Below are 21,047 nucleotides of genomic sequence, written 5' to 3'. Positions count from 1 at the left end.
CTTTCTTTGTGTTCATCAAAACAAAAAAATGTATACAGGTTTTTAAGGGTGTTTTCACACCTAGTTCGTTTGAGCCCTCCAAATGCTCTCAGAGCAGTTCAGGGTGTATATGTGAACAAACCAAGGGATCTCAGACCCCCCTAAAAGGACCCAAAAGCGAACCGAACTCAGACCACTTCTGGAGGTGGTCTGAGTACGGTTCGCTTTTGGGTTCTTTTGTGGTTCGATTTCTTTTTGATATGTGAAATCAATGAGGTCCCGGTCCTTTTCGCGTGTGGTTTTGACATTTAATCAAAATAAACTGCTGCACAGAAAGCTGGGGTCTGAGTTCTTATGAAGTTGTAATGTGAACAAGAAAGGGTCTGAGATCACTTCAGTTCTGAAGAGGACCAAAAGAAGAACTGGGTCCTCTTTTGAGTCCACTATATTGTGAACACCAAAAGGACTGAGGTCACATTCGACTAGTTCCTTTTCTGGTTCACTTTAAGTGAACTGGGTTTGGTTCTTTTAAAATGAACTATATGTGAAAACACCCTAACACAATGAGGATGAGTAAATGATGGTAGCCCTTTTTTGGGGGTTAAATATCTTTTTAATATATTTTTTTCTTAAAATTATATATGTGTGTGTGTACGTACATATTAACTCAATATCTATTGAGATGGTTTTAAAATAAATAAATTCATTATGCTATCAGTCAATTCATCTTTAGTGTTATTTATTTTGTTTTTTGGACAATTAATTAAAAGACAAAAGTATAGGCAGAATTAAATTTGTAACCATTGTGGCTCTTAATGCAAATTTTTAAATGGCTGCTGAATTATTTATGACATTATGTACTATATATAGATCACTGTAAAACATGCAACATTCAACTAGGATTTACAAGTCATTTAACCTATCTCGACAAGTGATGAGTTGCTGTAACTTAAAAAAATCAAGTTGAATTTGCTTTATTTCATAAGTTACAGCAACTCATCATAGTCAATATAGTCCGAGTGACTTGCAAATCCAAGTTGATAAAACATAAAATTTTTAGTTTTAAAAGATATACTTACTTACATGTTACATGTTTAATACCTTTCGCTCTAGACTTAAACACTGTAAACATTTTGATGAGTAACTTGTAAAAAGGTTGAAATCGTTTAACTTGTAAGCTAAAGTACATGTATTCATTACTTACTGATCATATCATTTCAATATTTTCAGTGAACACTTAACTTTGTAATTTGCTGTTTGCACTTTGAATTGCAGTGAAGAAAGAAAGACTAAAATCACAAACACCAGCTTATGCAAGCAAGGGAAATCCCTTGCACTGCTCGTTTATTGAAAGCTGAGGAACCAAAAGGAACGGACAAGACAAACTTCTGTCAGTAAGTCTCAATTGTTGTGTGCGTTTCAGACCAAACTCTCATACAGAAGGAAACCAAAATACATTCCAGTGTCCATCAAAAAAAAAAATAATAATATTAAATTGCATTTCATCATATCACTTAGAAGGACCTCTGTGTAGACAGTCAAAAAAAAAAAAAAAAAAAACATGAGAAATCTAGCTGTGGATACAAATGATCTGCATGTCTAAGGCATTGCTGACTGAATTATAATTATCCTGACCAAAGTGCCATCTTTTACAGACACCATAAATTTTTGGCAAATGTGAAGGGACAACTGACTTTTGATTAAATGCAGGGACACATTTTTCACCGGTGCTGACAAAATGGCACCACCGAGTCCTACAAAAATACATCTAACAAAGAAATTTTCAATTTCTCTGAGTGCCATTCAGCTGGAAATGGCAATAAATTACTATACAGGTCGTTTAAAATCCAAATTTCTACTGAACATAGAGTTGTGCGTATATAGTTTGGCTGGAAAGAAAGGGGTAAAGGGGTTTGCTTTTCTGAATGTGGTTTAAAGGGGAATATAAAGGAGAGAAGTCCAACCCACACGATTAAAAGACCTCCCGCTCATTAACATATTTTCACTTCAACCTAAAAAGACATCTGACGCCCCCTTGTGGGATTCAATTTTTAGGGGCTGATTGTTAGGACTGCAAAATAGATTTCGTTTATAATGACATGATGAAGAAAACCGGCACCGTGAGAATTTTAGAGTATTAAAATGCGTGAGTGTTTGGACTTTATATGTGCGTATCGATTTCGATTGATCTGTCCTTATGCATCTTGAGCGCTCGTCTGGGGGTTTTGCAGGCGAAGGGAGAGCGCTTACTTCTCTCCGTCCCGCTGGGCTCTGCGCTTCTCGTGCTGGTGTTTGGTAATAACGTACTTGAAGAACTCATAGACGGACCAGCTGATAGCAGTGGAGGGCATCTGGTATATGACCCTCGCCTGAGCGCCTTTGAAGTAAGCGGGCAGGCCGCCAAGCCTATAGACAGTCCGGAAGGCGTGGCCGAGGCCCGAAATGTGTCTTCCGCTCTGGTTGACGGAGTTAAGGGCCAGAGACTCCTGCGTGTTCAGCAGGGTCTTGCAAACGTCCAGTGGTGTGGTGGCGGCGGCGGCGATGGCTCCCGCCAGAGCGCCGGACACCATGTGAGAAGAGGGGTTGTATTGTCTTTGGGGATTGAGGAGCTCTTGCAGGTACTCGTAAGTCATGAAGTGCAGAGCCTGGAACGGCACGTTCATGGTGAGCTGCGTCGTGTAACTGCGGTAAAAGGCCAACGCCCCCTCCTGCTTCCACACGCAGCGCACGCAGTCCAGTACGCCACGGTACGGGGAATTGTACATCTGCATCCTCTGCTTCACCACTGAAGGCCGGAAGCAGAAACAGACGGATCGCCGGATGGAGGTCATCGCGGTTAGACAGGAAACACAAGAGCAGAGGAAGGGAATCATTAAGAGAGGGTCAAAACACAAAGTCCAAAAAGTCATGACTGAAATACAGTAGGCTCATCAAAGCAGCGATGTCTGGAATGATTCGAGACAGCGTCGGCTGTTTCGTCCGGATACGAGCGGATCAAATAAATCTCCTGTCTGACCTACAGTAGTCAAACTGTCTGCGGGGAATTAACCGGGCGGTGGAGAGCAGGTGTCTATGCAAGGTCTAAGTCTGGCACCTGCACGGCTCAACCTTGAGCCTTAGGAGTGTAGAAACGTACGCTAAAATCTGACCACTGGGGATTCAATGCTAGTATTACAGTTTCAACAATGCACAGCTGGTAATTAAAGCAAGGCCAACATACTCCCATAAGACAGTCGTTTGGAAATGTGGTTTTGTGACCAACTGCCTTGAAGTTAAGACGGCTCTTTTCTGCCACCTCCTGGCTGGGAGTGCACACTGCCATAAGTGGCATTTAAATCTTCTCACAGTATTTTAACCAGTGCCCAATTGTATTTAACAAATATGGAGTGCTTTTCAATCAACCTGATCTCACGAATTTCCGTGTAATAGTCACGGAATATTTTGCTCATTTATCCGTGTCATTGTCACGGATCTCTGCATTTTTCTGTGTCCGTACAATGGACTTTATTTCTGTATCAGTTTCACGTATTGGTTACTCAATTGTTATTCCTAATTTTTTACCATTGTCGCTTGGGGTTAGATTTGGGGTTTGGGTTAGGATGTCACTTTAACTTTTGGTTTATACTATTTTTTTCTGATTTTGAAACAATTGTCGCCTGGTTTTAGGGTTAGAGTTGGGCTTAGGTTAGAATGTCATTTTATGTAACAGAAAGTCGTTCTAACCCCAAACCCAAGTGACAATAGTAAGAAAATAGGGAAAACAATTGAGTGACCAATACGTGAACCTGACACGGAAAATAAAGTCCATGGTACGGACACAGAAAAAGGCGGAGATTCGTTACAATGACACGGATAAATGAGCAAAATATTCCGTGACTATAACATGGAAGTTTGTGAGATCAGGCTGTTTTCAATATATCAAATGATTGCTTGTTGTCTTTCATAGCACAGGATAGTTGCTTTTCTTGAAGCACCATTAAATCAGACGATCAGAGTCACTTGGCATTTACTGCTCAGTTGATTGGCTTAAAAATGTATTGTTAGTTCTTTTTTCCCCTGTCCTTACTCTTATCTGACTTGTGTTCAAACTGCCTGCATAACAGACCTAAAGTATGCATGTAAAAAAGATACAGTAGAAAAGTAGGACCATGTCAGAGGTTTAAGATCTTATATATTGTTTGGTTGTAAATGATAATTTTGTGAAGGCACTGTTTAGGTGATCAGTGTTTAACCCTGATAAGCACATTTTATTGTATTTCTCTCCACAGTACTGACAAGTCAAGTCAAAAACGCAGTTTTGTGTGTGCATTTCTGCGGAGAATCAAGTTTATTCAATGACTAACTTATTTCCAGTCATGAATTTTGGGTTATGATACCATTTACAGTATAACACTAAACGGAGATGTTGGACAAAGCAATGGATACAAATTATTTCAAGTAAAATTAACTTACTGACCTGAAATTTTAAGTTAAATGTACTCGTTTTAGTTCATATTAGTTAATTTTTTAGGGAAACAACTTTCCTCCAATTTTTTAAGTAAATTCAACTTGTCAAGTTTTTTAGTGTGTCAGTGAAAAGTCAAAGAATTGACCCCCAAGCTGTCACTTGGCCGTTACCCCTTAAAAAGGTTCATAATATGTACCATTTATATAATATGTACTCTGAGGTACTAATATAAACTCTTTTGATGCCAAGGTGTACTTTTTAAAAGGGTACCGCCCCAGTGAAAGCTAGGAAACATTTTTCTGACAGCAAACAAGACGTAGATATTAATGCAGATATACCTTCAGCAGGATTCATGGCAGCATCGTGAAGCAATGTAGCAACACATCCAGCGGTGCCTGTAACACAGACCTTCAGAAATTAGCATAAAAAACAAAAGGGTGTATAACCATTGGACTCATATTATACATAATCAGTGTTGGGCCAGATCAGAAACATAGACATAAAAATGTGTCCAGAGTTGTTGTGGAGACAGGTGGTTTAACAAAGACATTATAAACAGGTTGGATATACCGTAAGGAGATCTTTTGTTGGAGACAAGCATGTGAATAGGCTATTTCTAAAATGTTACTGGTAACCTTATGTTAGGATTTGTGTGATATTGCATCAGCAGAGATGATGTTTTTTTGTAGGCCAACCTGGAAGTTAGCAGGACACTGGTTTTCCTCGCCAAAAAGCACATTATTTTCCCTACAGACTTTTGGGTTATCACAAAAAATAAGCTCTGTGTTTAACAAAAGTTTATAACACTTTTGTCTGACAAGATAATCTTCACAGATGAACACAACTTTTATGAATATTGAAGTCTTATGGGGCATTCACACCAAACGCGAATTCAACGATTTGCACAAATAAATGACAAAAAAAGGTCAATGTAAAGACGCGAATAGACGCAAACTCGCGCAGGGCGATATGAATAATGCAAATTGGGCCGTGAAAAAACGCGCTATTCACCTAAAACGCATCTTTGCGCAAGGTAAAAAATTTGAATGACATGTTGTTAAATCTCGCGAGTAATCTAGAGCAAGAATGCGATGCTTTGCATTTGATATGTTCGCAGCATAAATGCTTTTTTACTAGGAATGAAAAGCTAACCTAATGGTACGTCAAGTTCCTTGCTCTAGATTACTCACGGCATTAAACTTTGTGTCATGCGAATTTTTACTTCAGTTGAATATTAATATATATAATATATAGGCAAATAGCATGTGTTATTGCGGCAATCGCACAGACCAATTCGTGTTATTCGCAACTCCCTGTGCAAGTTCGGGGCTATTGCTTCTTAGCATGTACTTTTTATGTAATCTACTCGCAAAAACCCCATTCAAAAAACCCACTGACTTCAGGACGATGGAACCGGAAGGGATAAAATGCTCGCTTCAGGGTTTTGCCTACAAAAATACATCATCCCTGTAGCACTCTTAACCAACAAGTATTGTTAAAAAGTCTAAAATCACAATCATATTAGCCAGCGAATCAAACTAAAAAGGTACCATAAACTAAAAAGTATATGAGGCTATGAATAGGGCGAACTTACTGAATCTGATATAAGTTTACACAATGTACTGTTTTCGGATCAAATAATAATTTTCAGCCTTTTACAGTGACATTAACTCTTTCACCGCCAGCGTTTTTAAAAAAAGTTGCCAGCCAGCAACAGCGTTTTTCATGATTTTCACCAAAGTTTAATGCCTTCCAGAAAATGTTCTTCTTTAAATAAATAAACATACAATATACCAAATGAAAGAACAGACCCTCTGCTTTCAAACAAAAAAAACCGTTTCATCCTACCTTTAGTGGTTCTTTTGCAATCAGCTTTTGAATATGGGTAGGTTTTTGCAAAAACACCATATTTTGAGCAAAAAGCAAAAATAATTCCATATTTGTGACAGACTTTTCATAGAGATCCCATTCAGAGCGATCTTTAGAACAGACACGGACATGCAGCAGCTTGCCATAGGGCAATACTTCCGCTTTTAAAAAGTTGCGGAAGGGCGCCACCTGGTGGATAATAGCGGTATTGCGGAAAGACGAAAAATTGACGGGGAAACGTTTTCTCTTAATTGATGAGATATCTCGTCAATGGCGGGGAAAGAGTTAACTGGTGAACATTACATGTACATGCCAGCAGTTACTTACCTTTACTCACCCTGACCTGGAGAAAAAAGAAAGAGAAGAAACACTACAAAAACAACAGCAACAATCACTGTTTTGGGCACTAGCTGATGTTAGACTAACATAAAAGAGTGTTGTTTAGTGGGATTTAGGAAAATAAATGTAAATTTCAAATGAAATAGAAAAACAAGATCATTTGGTAACACACAGGTTGTATTTGTTAGTTCATGTTTGCCAATGCATTAACTAATGTTAAAAATGAGCAATACTGATACAGCATTTAATAATCTTAGTTCATGTCAATTTATTTCAGCATTTACTAATTCATTTTTCAAATCTAAAATTGTAACTGTTAACACTAGTTAGTTAACTCTTTCCCTGCCATTGACAAGTTATCTCGTCAATTAAGAGAAAGAGCTTCCCTGACAAGTTTTTACTTCAACCCATATTTCCACTATTATTCACTAGGTGGTGCTCTTACCCAACTTATAAAACACTGAAGCATCCACTGATCCAAAAACAGTAAAAACAGATAAAAACTGTATGTTTTGATCATTTTTTAGAAGGCATTAAACTTTTGTGAAAATCATAAAAAATTATGGCGCTTGCTAGTAACTTTTATTTTAAAGGCTGGAAGGGAAAGAGTTAATACTCAAACTAACATGACTAACTAACAATAGAAAAGATTAATAAATGCTGATAAATCAAGGGATTTATTGCTCAAACTGGGATTTGGAAATACAGCATCAGTAGCTATATATATATATATATATCCACCACAGAAGCAGTATAGTTTTCAAAGATAAACCTTCCATATGATCTTATATATTTATAGCAGCTGTCGTCAAATAGGCGGGGGCAGTTTTGATTATTTTGGGATCAGACCTATTCACACAGAGGGCTATTTTATAGAGACCACCTAAAAAGGGCTGGACCTATGGATAAGTAATGAATTGTGCATAATTCATAAAATGTGACCCTGTCTGTGAAATCCTGGCTAAAGTCTCATAATCTAATGTTTGTTTTAACTCATTGATTTAAACATGGGTCAATATTAAAGATATCATGGTTATATTTTTACAGAATGGTCTTTGCATGATGATTTCATATATAAAAAAACACTAAAATCACACTTTAGATGGATTTTCAAAGACTGAGTCACAAATAATTGTGCCTATAACGAATTAAATACTTCCAAAGTGTGCGCATAAACTATTGCAAAACTTTGCTGCCTGTTCAGGCAGACTCAATTATTTATTTGAAACTTTAATAGTATTTGACTGCAAACTATTCCCTGTTAATGTTTTGAACGATCACTTTACTCGACAGAAGACAAAGTAATGTGTGCTGATAAGAAGGTTCAGCTGTACTGATGGATGGGTAAACTGGTACCGTTCGCCAAATGACTGTTTGCTCCAGGATGGATGATGTCACTGAGAACCTTTTTCAACCTTTCATAGCAGGCAAAGTAAAGTGCGTGAGCTGGCCCCGCCCCTACAGCTGTCGCATTAAGGCCTCTGATTGGCCTCCATATCCCCTCCGTTCTCACGATGCGCCACAGAGCATCCATCACATTACGGTAGCGGGCGGCTGGGTCTGGCTGGAGGCTCTGCATGCGAGTCTGCAACAAGGAAATAATTTTGTAAACTAACCATAGTGTTTCAATATTAAACTATCAGATTAAATACTTTTTAGAAGCTGACATGAGAATTCCTAACAAGATCTAATACATGGCCATTTACCGAAAACATTAAAAGCACCAACATTTTCATGCCAAGCGTCAATCTTTTTTTACTACTTTTTCACATTTTGGGAGAAAAAAGATTGACCATCCACTACTTTTGCTCACGTCACGCACTCATTTTTCAAAACTAAAAATGCCATTAACGGTCATATCATTTAATGATTTCAGTGAAAATGAGTGTGGTTATTGTTTTGCTGTTTAAAACGTTTTGTAGATTTACAGTGGTGTGAAAAAATGTGTCACACTTTAATGCTACAGATCATCAAATAAATGTAAATATGAATAAACGATAACACAAGTAAACACAACATACAGTTTTACCCTAACCCTAATGTCCAGCCATCTGTTTTTGACCTCAAGCTGAAGGGAACTTGGGTCCTGGAGCAGGACAATGATCCAAAACACACCAGCAAGTCCACAGCTGAATGGCTGAAGAAAAACAAAATGAAGACTTTGCAGTGGCTTAGTCAAAGTCCTGACCTCAATCCCATTGAGATGACCTTAAAAAGGCGGTTCATGCCCGAAAACCCTTCAATGTGGCTGAAATACAACAATTCTGCAAAGATGAGTTGACCAAAATTCCTCCACAGCGCTTTAACAGACTCGTATAACAAAAGTTATTGCTAACACTTCATTGCAGTTGTTACTGCTAATGGGTGGCCCAACCAGTTATTATGTTTAAGGGCCAAGCACTTTTTCACAAAGGGCCATGTGTGCTTGGATTTTATTTTTCCTTCATAATAAAAACCTTGATTTAAAACCGCACATTGTGTTTACTTGTGTTATCTTTGGTTAATATTTAAATTTGTTTGACGATCTAAAACATTAAAGTGTGACAAACATGCAAAAAATCAGGAAGGGGCAAATACAAAAAGTGTTTGCACCCTTCAACCAAAGATTAGGGTAGACATAATGTGGTCATAGATTTATTGACCTGTTAATAGCAGTAACTGAATTTAATCTTTTAAAGAGGCCCCTCCACATAAAACCGTTTTTACTTGTATTTTTTATATGTGTTAGGTCCATATGTGTTTGTGTTGTGTCGTGAATGTGTAAATTAACTTCCACCTCCTCTGTCAGCTCTAGCCACTGAAAAGAAATAAGCGGAGAAATCAGGTCAGTTAGAAAAGCTTATCAGTGTGACGTGGAACTGATCGAGGTCATTACTATTCATGAGCTCTTCAACTTAAGACCGCGCCCACATATTACGTGTAGTTGAGTTAGTTTTCATAACAAGTTACAGCAAGGATGGCTAAACACCAACCGTACCGTATTCGGGCCATTGTTTTTCGTCGAGACATCATTTCTATTAAACGAGGGAATCATAACAATTGCTACATGTTTGGATGTTCAGAAGAACGCTGGATTTGAAGAGAGACGGCGATTAAAAAGCAATGCTCCTCCATCCATATCGGATCCGTACAGAATGGCGCAGCTTATGTGAGTAAAACACTTAGTCTTATGTGTCACTGTGGCGGCTGGTGTTTTCTCTTCCGAGGGACGCGAATTCATGCTGCACACACGTTGAAAGGGTTTATGATAAAAGACACGCATGTTTGTGTGAGTAAAACACTTTAGTACTATGTGTTATCAGTTGCGGCCGGGATTTCTCTTCAGAGGGACGCAATTCACATGAATTCATGATGCACACGCATCGAATGTGATAAAAGACACGTGTGTGTTTGTGCGTTCGTTACACGCGCGTCAAAAGGGTTTATGATAAAATATGCGTGTGTAAGAAAGACACTGTGTCTTAAGACACTCACTTAACATTAAACTGATAACACATGAGATTAAATTGAAAGTTAGTTTGAACGAAAAACTGTTATCCAATAAATCATAGCAGTGGGCGTTTACTTCCAAGTCGTCTATGCAGCCCGCCTATTAAAGCGGATAATTTCTCTAACCAGCCTCAAAATCAGGGTACAAAATGGCCTATTACTTATTGCTTTTTATGTTTTTGGATGTAAAAACCATGCAAACGTCATGAGTAGACCTCAGACAACAGTATAAAACAATAAAAACGACAGAGGAAGGGCACCTTTAAATATAATTCACACACTGCACTCACAAAGCAATTTCTACAAAATTTATAGATAAACAGAAAAAAAATATATAGAAATTATACAGTTAATATGAATTTGTCTAACGTTAAGTTTTCACAATTCTAATTTTCCCTGTTACTCTAATGAGCATGGGAAAAAACTAGGGATGCACCGATAGGTTTTTTTGGGCCGATACCGATTTAAACAGACAACTTCTGGCTGATACCGATGCCGATACCGATATTAAACACTTGTATACAATACTATACAGTTGGTCTACACTGTAAAAAGTGTTTCTGTGCCTTAGTAGATTTAACAAAAATAAATTGAGTAAACTGTATTAAAAAAAATGTAATTCTTGTTTTTTTAATCAAAATATGAGTTAAAATAAAATAAAAATTGGAATAAATTGATTAATTCTAAATGAACACATTATTGAGTAAATTCAACTTAATTTTATTATGTATAATCGATTTAAATTTGTAAGAAAGAAATTAACTTAATAATTTTGTGTTAAAACTACATGAATTATTTTAGTAAACACAACTAACTAGGCGGTGGACTTGCAGTTCACAGCATGCTTTGCATGGGACTGCATTTGGAGAGTGAAATTTGAATTGAAACTTTTTTTGTTTTGTTTTTAACTAAAAAGAAAGACTTGTTAGTGTTTAATGTTCATTTATCTTCGATATTTGAAAGAGTTTCTGTTTCTTCGAGTTTTGTAGTTACCATTGTTCAGAAGACTGGTGCTTGTGCATAGACTGCATACTGAAGTATGTTGCGCTTTACAGCTGCCCAAAACGAAACTGAGTGGGTGCGTTGTTTGAATAAACGTTTCTAGCCCTCATCTCACGGCATAAAAACAACAACTAACCATTAATATGTTACCTGTACCAAGAAAAGTAGGTTTATCTAACTGAGTAATACTAGTACAATTAGTTAACTCAACTCAATTTTATTGCATTCATATTAAGTAATGTTAGTGTGTTTAATATACTTAAAAAAGGTTGCAAGTTGACTCAACCTAAAACTTCCCATGCAGTCACTTGCCTCACTTTTTATAAGTTAGATCTAGGTATTACTTTTTACAGTAATGAACATGGATTGGATCTGATTAACGTTCAACTGACCAACATAATAAGAGAGGCACAAATTAAGCTAAAACAAATATAATAAGAGAGCATGACAACCTTCAAAGGTGGTTTTTGCTATTCAGCATTTATTTTATTAACAACATTAACTAATTTTTTACATATAATGGATTTCTTTATGCATTTAATTAATAAACAATCGGTATCGGCCTTTCTTGTGCTATTGCCGATATGCCGATGGTTTCAAATTCATAAAAAATCGGCCGATAAATATCGGCGGCCGATACATCGGTGCATCACTAGAAAAAACCTATTTGCCAATTACAGTGGGAAAATTGTGTCTAAAACTGATTTCTCACGGTGTGAGGAACTAAAACATCTAACAGGAAGTTTCAAAACTATAGTGAATCTTTTAGAATGTCTGAGTTTGCGAAATAAACTATTTGTCATTTCCACTTCTATTAAAATTAAGTATATTTTTAATTCCCATTGAGAACTAAGAGAAGAGTAAGATCAAACTGTCCAGACTAAACATAAAATCTATTTGAGCTTATGACTAGTTAAAAATGGATCAAAACTTAATTTCCCAAACAAAAATAGCAGGGTTTCATTGGGTTTGTTCCAATGAATTTCAACACTAATTGTCTGGATAATACTCATATGTACCTAGTTACTAGGTTTGCAAAGCTTGGGAATATTGCAATAATTAAAGGATATTATTTGTAAATTACAAACTGCATCACATACAACCATTAGCTTCCTCAACATCTGACTTATCTTCATCTGTCTGCTACAATTTCCACATAATATCAATGGAAAGTTTCCATAATTCCCAGAATTTTGCAACCAATTGGCAAACCCATCTAGGTATGTTTTTACCAATGAACATGTACTTTTCACATTCTACATGATTGCTTTCAACAGGGTCAATGTGCAGTTTGCCACACTGTGTATGCTAAACATTTTAAACATAACCTTTGACTGAAGTGTAAACAGTATACCCTATATAGTTATGTTTACTATACCTGACTGATTACCTGACTAGTTACAATTTTTACGATGAGAGAATCTTTAGAGTAACACCTATTGTGATGTAACCATCAGTGCTACGCATAATTACGCAATGGGCATGTTAAAAAATGTAAAGAAAAAAGGGTTACACAGGCCTTCTGACCTTTAAAGCTTCTACTCAAGATCTAAGAATATAATTTAGTTAAAAAATGTGATTACTAGAATGACATAACAGAGTTTTAGAAAATCAGGTTACGAACTGAGGAGCTGTCAAAAAGTCTTGTGCTTTGTGTTAACAGAAAAACAGCTTTATCGAGAGGAAACAGCTGTGAAAGACATAAAGGGGTTTAGTCTTTGAAGAACCCTTTTTTTCAGTCTGACAACAGCATCTGAACACTCGTAGTAAAACCTTTTCACAGTTTGCCAAGACTTCCCGTTTACTGCATCCATAAACTTATTCAGCAAAGCAACTTTAAATGCATGAACAGCCACACCAATGATGTAATGCGGCCCATCTACTAACACAGAAAAATGTGATCATAGTAACTTGATAATTAGGTAACTAATTATCATCACTGTTAAACCTAATATGAACATAAATATCTTTATTTATGCAATCTGATATGTTTCTGAGAGAAAAAAGATATTCAAAAAAAAAAATGCTTCTTGTGATTTTAATGTGTATCTGAAGGTGTGTGTGTTTGAGAGACAGAAAGTTAAAAATTATTTTGTTGACATAAATATCATTGTGCCAACATATTCTTTTTTCATTACAAAGAAAAACTTAATATTTTGCAATAGATGACTTTGACCAAATCATAAAGAAAAAAAAGAGGCAATAAAATCTCAGAATAGATGAAAATTTAGCTGTGCAATATATTGAAAAACCGCAAAAGTGCATATGGCAACATGCATGCAAATCAAAATAGTTTGCAAATTTGCAATAACAATATTTTTATACTTCCGAAGGTTATATATAGTCGTAAGTTTTAGCAAAAAGTCAGTCACACTGAGTGCTTGTGTAAATGTGAAACATGTATGTTTGTTATTATTTTATAGAAGTGTTTTTGACAAACAGCATTCTCGTATTGCATATTGATTATATTATCATTTAGTAAGTTATTGCATATTCCTTTCCCATTCAATCTCGTGCAGCCCTAGATGGAAACTTTTTCAATAATCTTTTCAATAAAAAGCGTCTCAGGCCACAATGAAGTGAATGTTTTTGATCAAAATGTTTGTTGTCTAATGAGTGTACACAAAAGAGGGCTTAAGCTATCATAGAAATCTGTGAAAACATAAAAAATCCCAAACAATAATACAATTTTTTTAAAAACTTGTGCTACTTGGTGAGAACTACAATGGACTCGACGCGCATGCGCAGTAGCCACATAAAGCGTCAACAAGGTCATGTGGTGTAGTAGCAAGGCCACGTGTGACCTTCCAATCTCATGTTCATGTTTCATAATGACATGAATTTCACTGACAGACAGTGTACTGCAAATATTCAAAATCATGCTACAACAAAATTAAGAAATAAATAAACTAACAAGCATTTTAGAAGTGTCGCAGACTGTTTAATAACATATCTGACATTTGTTAGCTAAGTTAAGTGATTCAGGCGGATCTTTATGAGATTAGAATTAAGATATAATTGATCATTGCTTTATCTGCAAATACATTAAAGCACAACAGCATATCCTATACATGTACAAAAAGTTTTTAGTATAAAACAGCGCAAGAAAGTAAAAGAGTTCACATACACTGGGAAACTTATTCGACCTTGCCAGACTTCTCAGTTGGCCTGATCAGACCTGTTACAAGTGTTTTAACTCCTCAAAATAAATACAATTTGAATGTAAAAGACACTGCATGACTTTACCTTCACACAGTCAATAGGAAACATCACGCAATGTTCCATGATTCCTGCCACTGCCCCGGCCAACATGTGAGTACTAGTGGATGCACCTTGGGGCAAACCCTCATATTCCGGTTCAGATAAGTCACTGGCTTCCTGGGAGCCATACAAATGTCCAACGTGAAGCTCCGGTTCTTTTGTTATTTGAGGTGCTAGCGTCCCGACGAGACCGTCCGAAACTCCCCAGAAGCGTCCGCCGAGCCACTGGATCTCCGCGCCCGCGGAAGCGCCGGCCACGGCGGCATCACCGCCCGAAGTGTCCGCTGTCATCCGCCGCCTGCGCACAAAACCATCCGCTTCCATGTGCATACAAACACCGGCGCTCGGCACTCTAAATCATGCGACCGATGATGGCTCTTTCAGCGCGGGCCTCTCCCTCCTGCTTATCGGGGAGAGGACGAGTCCCGTGCACCGTAAACTGCGCACGCAGTAGGAGGTGACCGACAGAACAGGCCGCAGGGGAAGCGGAAACGCCTCTCGCTCAGATCGCGCTCTGGTTGGACAAAGCCCGCGTCAATCAAAACAGAACGCGCGCGCCTTCGGTACTTATGGCATGTAGGGACATAACAAACATGTAGCCTAACATCAGATAAAAGCCACCGCACCCAAATTTAAGATTTTGAAATCACTACCGCTGGATGAGTTAATAACAAGGAAACGTCTTGTTATTATGTGCTGGCATTCAAGGCGGTTATAGGTCAAATGCTCAGCGTCAACTCAGGCCGTTTCTCAATCCAAAGGCTGCAGCCTCCGGAGGGCGCATTTGTAGGCTGCATAAAAGACTTATTTCAGAATAGTAACAATTATAAAATTGACTATTATTCTTAGTTAATCGTTAATTGTTGTAATATGCGTATGACTTGCGAATGTATTGCTAAGATAACTTAAATAAACCAGGCTTGCTTGATGACGTATGGAGCCTACATACGCGACCTCCGGAGCCTGCAGCCTTCGGATTGAGAAACGGCCTCAGAGTCGTATAATGATTTTGATGACGTCATTCTGCACTTCATCTTCTCAGCGGGCTGTGATATTGGAACCTTTTCAGAGACAGTAGCCTATTGTTTGGCCTAAAAAAATTAAGTATCGTTCAAGCTTATTCATAGGATACCCAGCAAAAAACAATATTTTGTAAAACTTAAAGCAGGGTGTATTATTATTAAAATAGCCTACACTTTGGAAAAGGGAGTCGGGCCCCCTACCACAACACACTTGTAGCCAATCAACAGTAAGGGGCGTGTCTACTAACTGACATCATTGCCTGGGTTGTATGTGTGGGTCTATCAAAAAAGGTCCAGATTCTATTGGGGTAGGGGCGTGTTTGTTTAGGTGATTTCAGGGATCATGCACCCCGCCTTTAAAGATGGTATTGATAGATACAAATTGCTGTGAAACTGTGGTTCATTTGTTCTGGCACTGCCCATTCATAATATTTTTAGGAAAATGTTAAACATGATTTTATTGTTGTGAATATTGATGATCATATTGTTTGGCCTCTCAGATAGCAACAATAGCAACAAACGTTTATTAGATAAATCATAAATGTAAATTGTCTTGTAAAAAAACAAAGTGTTCTACCAGTTGGATAGTTTGTATGAATTCTTACAAACCCAGCTGGCACACCCATGTGGGGCCCTAAGGGGTTGCACTTGGGCTGATTTCTGGGGCCCAACTGGGACCCAGCTAATTTTCTTCTTAGTTTTCATGGTGGCTCCACATGGGTTAGCCCAGATGGGCTGATGATGGGCTCCATAGGGTCCATATTAACCAGATAACTCCCATTTGGCGCCTATATTGGAACAGTTTCACAGACATTATTGCTTGGTTAAAGGTTTGGCATATACCTATACAGATTTAAATCACAAAAATCTTTCAAGGTTATACATAGGACCTACCCAGCAAAACAATATTTTGTAAAACTTAAATATGTTATTGATAGATACAAATTGCTATGAAACTATGGTCATTTGTTCTGGCACTGCCCATGCATAATATTTTTGGGAAAATGTTTAACATGATTTTGTTGTTGAGAATATTGATGATTATTTTGGGGACAAAAACTATATTGTTTGGCCTCTTAGAGAATCAAAGCAACAATCATGTTTATAAGGTAAATCTTTTTCATTTTTTTGGCAAAATTTTAGATGTAAATTGTCTTGTAAAACAAGGTGTTTACCAGTAGGCTAATTCATGAATTCTTACAAACCCAGCCAACACATGCATGTGGGGCACCTGGGCTGATGTCTGGAGCCAACTGGGACCCAGCAAATTTTCTCCTCAGTTTCCATGGTTGCCCCACATAGGTTAGCCCAGATGGGCTAATGATGGGCCCTTGATGGACTCCATAGGGTCCATATTAACCAGATATCTCCTATTTGGTGCCTACAGGAATCTGCCTATATGGGTTAGTGATGGGACCCAGCTAGGTCTTATGTAGGTCTCTTATGGGCCACAACATATATTGGCTAATATACTTTATAATTTTATAAAATAAAAGTATCTATAAACAGGTTAATTGTTAAGCTCCAGACAGACTTAAAGGGACACTCCACTTTAAAAATTCACTCATTTTCCAGCTCCCCTAGAGTTAAACATTTGATTTTTACCATTTTGGAATCCATTCAGCTGATCTCCGGGTCTAGGGGTACCACTTTTAGCATAGCTTAGCATAATCCATTGAATCTGATTAGACCATTAGCATTGTGCTCAAAAATAACCAAAGTGTTTAGATATTTTTCCTATTCAAAACTCGACTCTTCTGTAGTTACATTGTGTACTAAGACCGTCGGAAAATTTGCTATTTTCTAGGCCGATATGGCTAGGAACTATACTCTCATTCTGGCATAATAATCAAGGACTTTGCTGCTGTAACATGGCTGCAGCAGCAACCCTAACCCAGAAAATTCAAGTCCTGCCCTACCTTTGTTCATTTCAGAAGCCTGATATACGTCACCATGAGGAAAATTAGACAATCGCTATAACGTTTCATGCCAACTTTACACTGCTTGACCTGTATCAAATGACAAATCTTTATTATTATGTTGCTATTGTTAAGAATGTGTGTCCCAAAAAATGAAATTTAAAGGGTTATAGGGTGTGATGTAAAGTAAACACCAAAATAATTATTCTCAAACCCTAAGATTTTGAAAACCATCTGCTTGTATGCATTGCATTCAGGACGAAATATAATGTAGGCTTTAAACTTTTAAAATACATCTATAGGTGAGAGATCAGTACACATTGTTTCTCTTTACCTAAAATGTAAATAATCTCTTTGGATGAAAATTAACTAGGTTGCTCAATAAAGAGCTAATTACACTTTAAGCATACGCATTTCCATCTAATTCATTTTGGCTAATGGCCCACGGTGTTGAATTTCTGCCGACAAAGGGAATGAAGTGTTAATTTTCGCTTACAAGAACAAAATTCCCTGGCCGTGATCAAATTAACGTTGACTGCGTGTTGTCCAGATGCTTTTCTTCAAGGAAAGCTAAGCTGGCATGTCTTGACCATAATGTCCTGACGACATGCTCTGATAGAGGTGTCGGGAAACTGTAGATTGTCTAATAGGAGGCTAAATTATTTCTTCCCTTTTGAGTACCTGAATCAATAGGAGTTGTTTTTCACCGCATAAGCAAAACAAATAGAAGTTAAAGGACATTGTATATACTGTGTCACAGTAATTATGCATCATGTAGACTGAAATTGAGTTTCTAATTCATTTAAGGCCCAAGGTTTGGTTAGCTTCTGTTACTTGATGTGAAATGTATAAAGCCACAAATCCCTGGTTTTTAAAATGTGGCTCTGAAAGCCGTCTGCAGACTCATCGTCTTGAGCATCATCTCTTATCCTATTTTGCGCAGAGAGAACCACTTATGGTTTCTTAGTGGGGCTCTTTAGTCAAAGTGATTTCTCTTAGCAGAAGAGAAGATTTCTTAAGCATCTTGAAGCATCTTTATTCGATGTGTTTTGTAATAGAAAGAGACGTTATTCAAAAGCCTTTGAATTGACCCTGAGGTCAATGGTTCATGAATAATAAGGAAATCATAATTATTAATAACAAACAAAACAAAGCTCATGAAACATATTGAAATGGGAACTTAAAACTAACATTAGCGGAACATTTTGGGATAAAAAAAATATAATGCATAAAATTTTAAACAAATGTGAGGAATCATGAATCGGTTTTGCATTACAAACCCAAATTTGTGTATAATTAGATATAATTAGTTAAATAATATGAATTAACTTTAAATTATTACCAAACATCAAACATTTAAGCAGTTTTTACTAGTATAATATTATCTTTTATGTATTATGTCTATTCACAAACTGGGGGGCTAATGGTGCCAATGGGGCCCCGTTTTATGACATTTTATAAATTGTATAAAATAAGGCTACTAACCAAAATCACAATATTGTATAATTTATTATGTTTTGTTTCTAAGTTTGAGATTTTGTCATGAATTTTCTTTTTTTTGGTGGGGGGGCGAATAGATGCTTTCTAGGTCCCCTACAAGGTGGTGGGCCTATGCCACAAGTTAACCAACCATGGACAAACAAGCCTCTACTGCCACCTACTTGAAAGAAAGAGTAGTTTGTCTTCTTTTGCTGCTACTCCTTAAGAATTACACGCATTTCTTTATGATTCAAGATTCAAGGTTAAGGCCTTAGTTGAATTAGAATTTGTAGTAGCTTTTATAATGAGACTCAGAAATAAATATTATCAGTGTGCATCCTGAGTTCATACAATGGCACTGAAATATTTAAAAAAATCTCAGGGCCAGATGTTTTCAGTTAAGGCACATCAAACATTAATTTGTAGTCTGGGACTACACTCAAAAAACGAAGAAAATGTGTTTTTAAAAGTGGTTCACTGGCTCGTAATCACAGTGGAACCATTTTAAGTGCATAATAGCACCCAACTAGTACAAGGGTAGAACCATATTGTGCTCTGTAGAGCCATAATATGTGATCTGTATAGTTCTTCATAGGCATTGTAATCCCCTATGATTGTAATCCCCTATAATAACAAGCTTTTAGTGCTATTAATTAGAGATGTTCCGATACCATTTTTCTCTTCCCGATACCGATTCCGATACCTGGGCTCAGGGTATCGGCCGATACCGAGTACCGATCCGATACCTGCATGTGTATCTGTATAATATACAGCTGTACATACTACTAGCCCTGTATGAATGGATATAACTGTTTTATGGTGTGCTTCAGACTTATTCCTGTATAAAACATGAACAAATACATACAGTGAACCACAGTATTTTTATTATCTGAAAGACATTTGACACTAATATTTATTTTTCCTATGAGAAAATCAGCCACAAATCGAACACTGTAAACTGAAAGGGTATTTTAGTTTTAGGAATAATTGGAAAAAATCTGCGGAATTCTGCAGGATGGTTTTAAATTAAATTATTTAAGCTATTAAATATTACAAAATTGCATCTAAAATAATTACTTTTTAAAGGCTTACAATTAAAATGAATACACCAAACCAATGAGTCCTCTGAATTAAACTGGACCAACATGAACCAGATAATGTGCATGTCAAGATAGAATTCTAGTTTGTAGCCTATATAAATTGACATATATTATTGTTAATATATATTATAGCAGAATAAAAAGCTTGTGTTAATACTAGAGATGTTCCGATACCATTTTTCTCTTCCCGATACCGATTCCGATACCTGGGCTCAGGGTATCGGCCGATACCGAGTACCGATCCGATACCTGCATGTGTATCTGTATAATATACAGCTGTACATACTACTAGCCCTGTATGAATGGATATAACTGTTTTATGGTGTGCTTCAGACTTATTCCTGTATAAAACATGAACAAATACATACAGTGAACCACAGTATTTTTATTATCTGAAAGACATTTGACACTAATATTTATTTTTCCTATGAGAAAATCAGCCACAAATCGAACACTGTAAACTGAAAGGGTATTTTAGTTTTAGGAATAATTGGAAAAAATCTGCGGAATTCTGCAGGATGGTTTTAAATTAAATTATTTAAGCTATTAAATATTACAAAATTGCATCTAAAATAATTACTTTTTAAAGGCTTACAATTAAAATGAATACACCAAACCAATGAGTCCTCTGAATTAAACTGGACCAACATGAACCAGATAATGTGCATGTCAAGATAGAATTCTAGTTTGTAGCCTATATAAATTGACATATATTATTGTTAATATATATTATAGCAGAATAAAAAGCTTGTGTTAATACGTTCTCATTATGAATTAAGCACGCACGTATGAAGATAATTTCATAATTTTGACAACGCAATGTAAACTTTATATTAAACATAACAAGAGCATTTGTCTTGTAAACTGATTTGAAATGATGATGTGCTGACTGTCGCGTCACATAGACGACAGAGACAAGTAAGATCTGCGGTGAAACTCAGTGGTAAGTTTTATTTCATCTCATATATCAAACGGTTCATGCTCTTATCATTAAAAACAATCACAGCAAACAGCACACGCAGGGTTTATGTACTTATCAATGCTGCTCACAAACGCGCGGGGCTATGTATGTTTGCTTGTTGTCAATGACGGGACTGGTCACAAACACGCTCAAGCGCGGGGTATGTGTGCTTGTCAATCA

The 21,047-nt window shown here is 36.9% G+C and overlaps 1 protein-coding gene across 3 annotated transcripts; it reads right to left on the bottom strand.

The window, feature by feature from the left end:
* Nucleotides 1-1,283: 1,283 nt before the first annotated feature.
* slc25a28 (solute carrier family 25 member 28) lies at nt 1,284-14,876 on the bottom strand. 3 transcript variants are annotated; one of them, XM_065296042.1, is made up of 5 exons: nt 14,372-14,876; nt 8,670-8,771; nt 7,991-8,219; nt 4,765-4,821; nt 1,284-2,764 (listed from the first exon to the last, which is right to left on the bottom strand). In XM_065296042.1, exons 1-5 carry the CDS (start codon nt 14,714-14,716, stop codon nt 2,226-2,228), a joined length of 1,272 nt encoding a protein of 423 aa, XP_065152114.1. In that variant the 5' UTR covers nt 14,717-14,876; the 3' UTR covers nt 1,284-2,225. The 3 variants fall into 3 exon arrangements, with proteins under 3 accessions (XP_065152114.1, XP_065152115.1, XP_065152116.1); XM_065296043.1 differs by lacking the exon at nt 8,670-8,771 and having other exon boundaries at nt 14,372-14,873; XM_065296044.1 differs by lacking the exon at nt 14,372-14,876 and having other exon boundaries at nt 8,656-8,771.
* Nucleotides 14,877-21,047: the final 6,171 nt, after the last annotated feature.

This window comes from Paramisgurnus dabryanus, chromosome 20 (assembly GCF_030506205.2).
Source record: "Paramisgurnus dabryanus chromosome 20, PD_genome_1.1, whole genome shotgun sequence".
Lineage (NCBI taxonomy): Eukaryota > Metazoa > Chordata > Actinopteri > Cypriniformes > Cobitidae > Paramisgurnus > Paramisgurnus dabryanus.
Note: the sequence above shows the minus strand (reverse complement) of the source record. Positions and strands in the feature narration are given on the sequence as shown.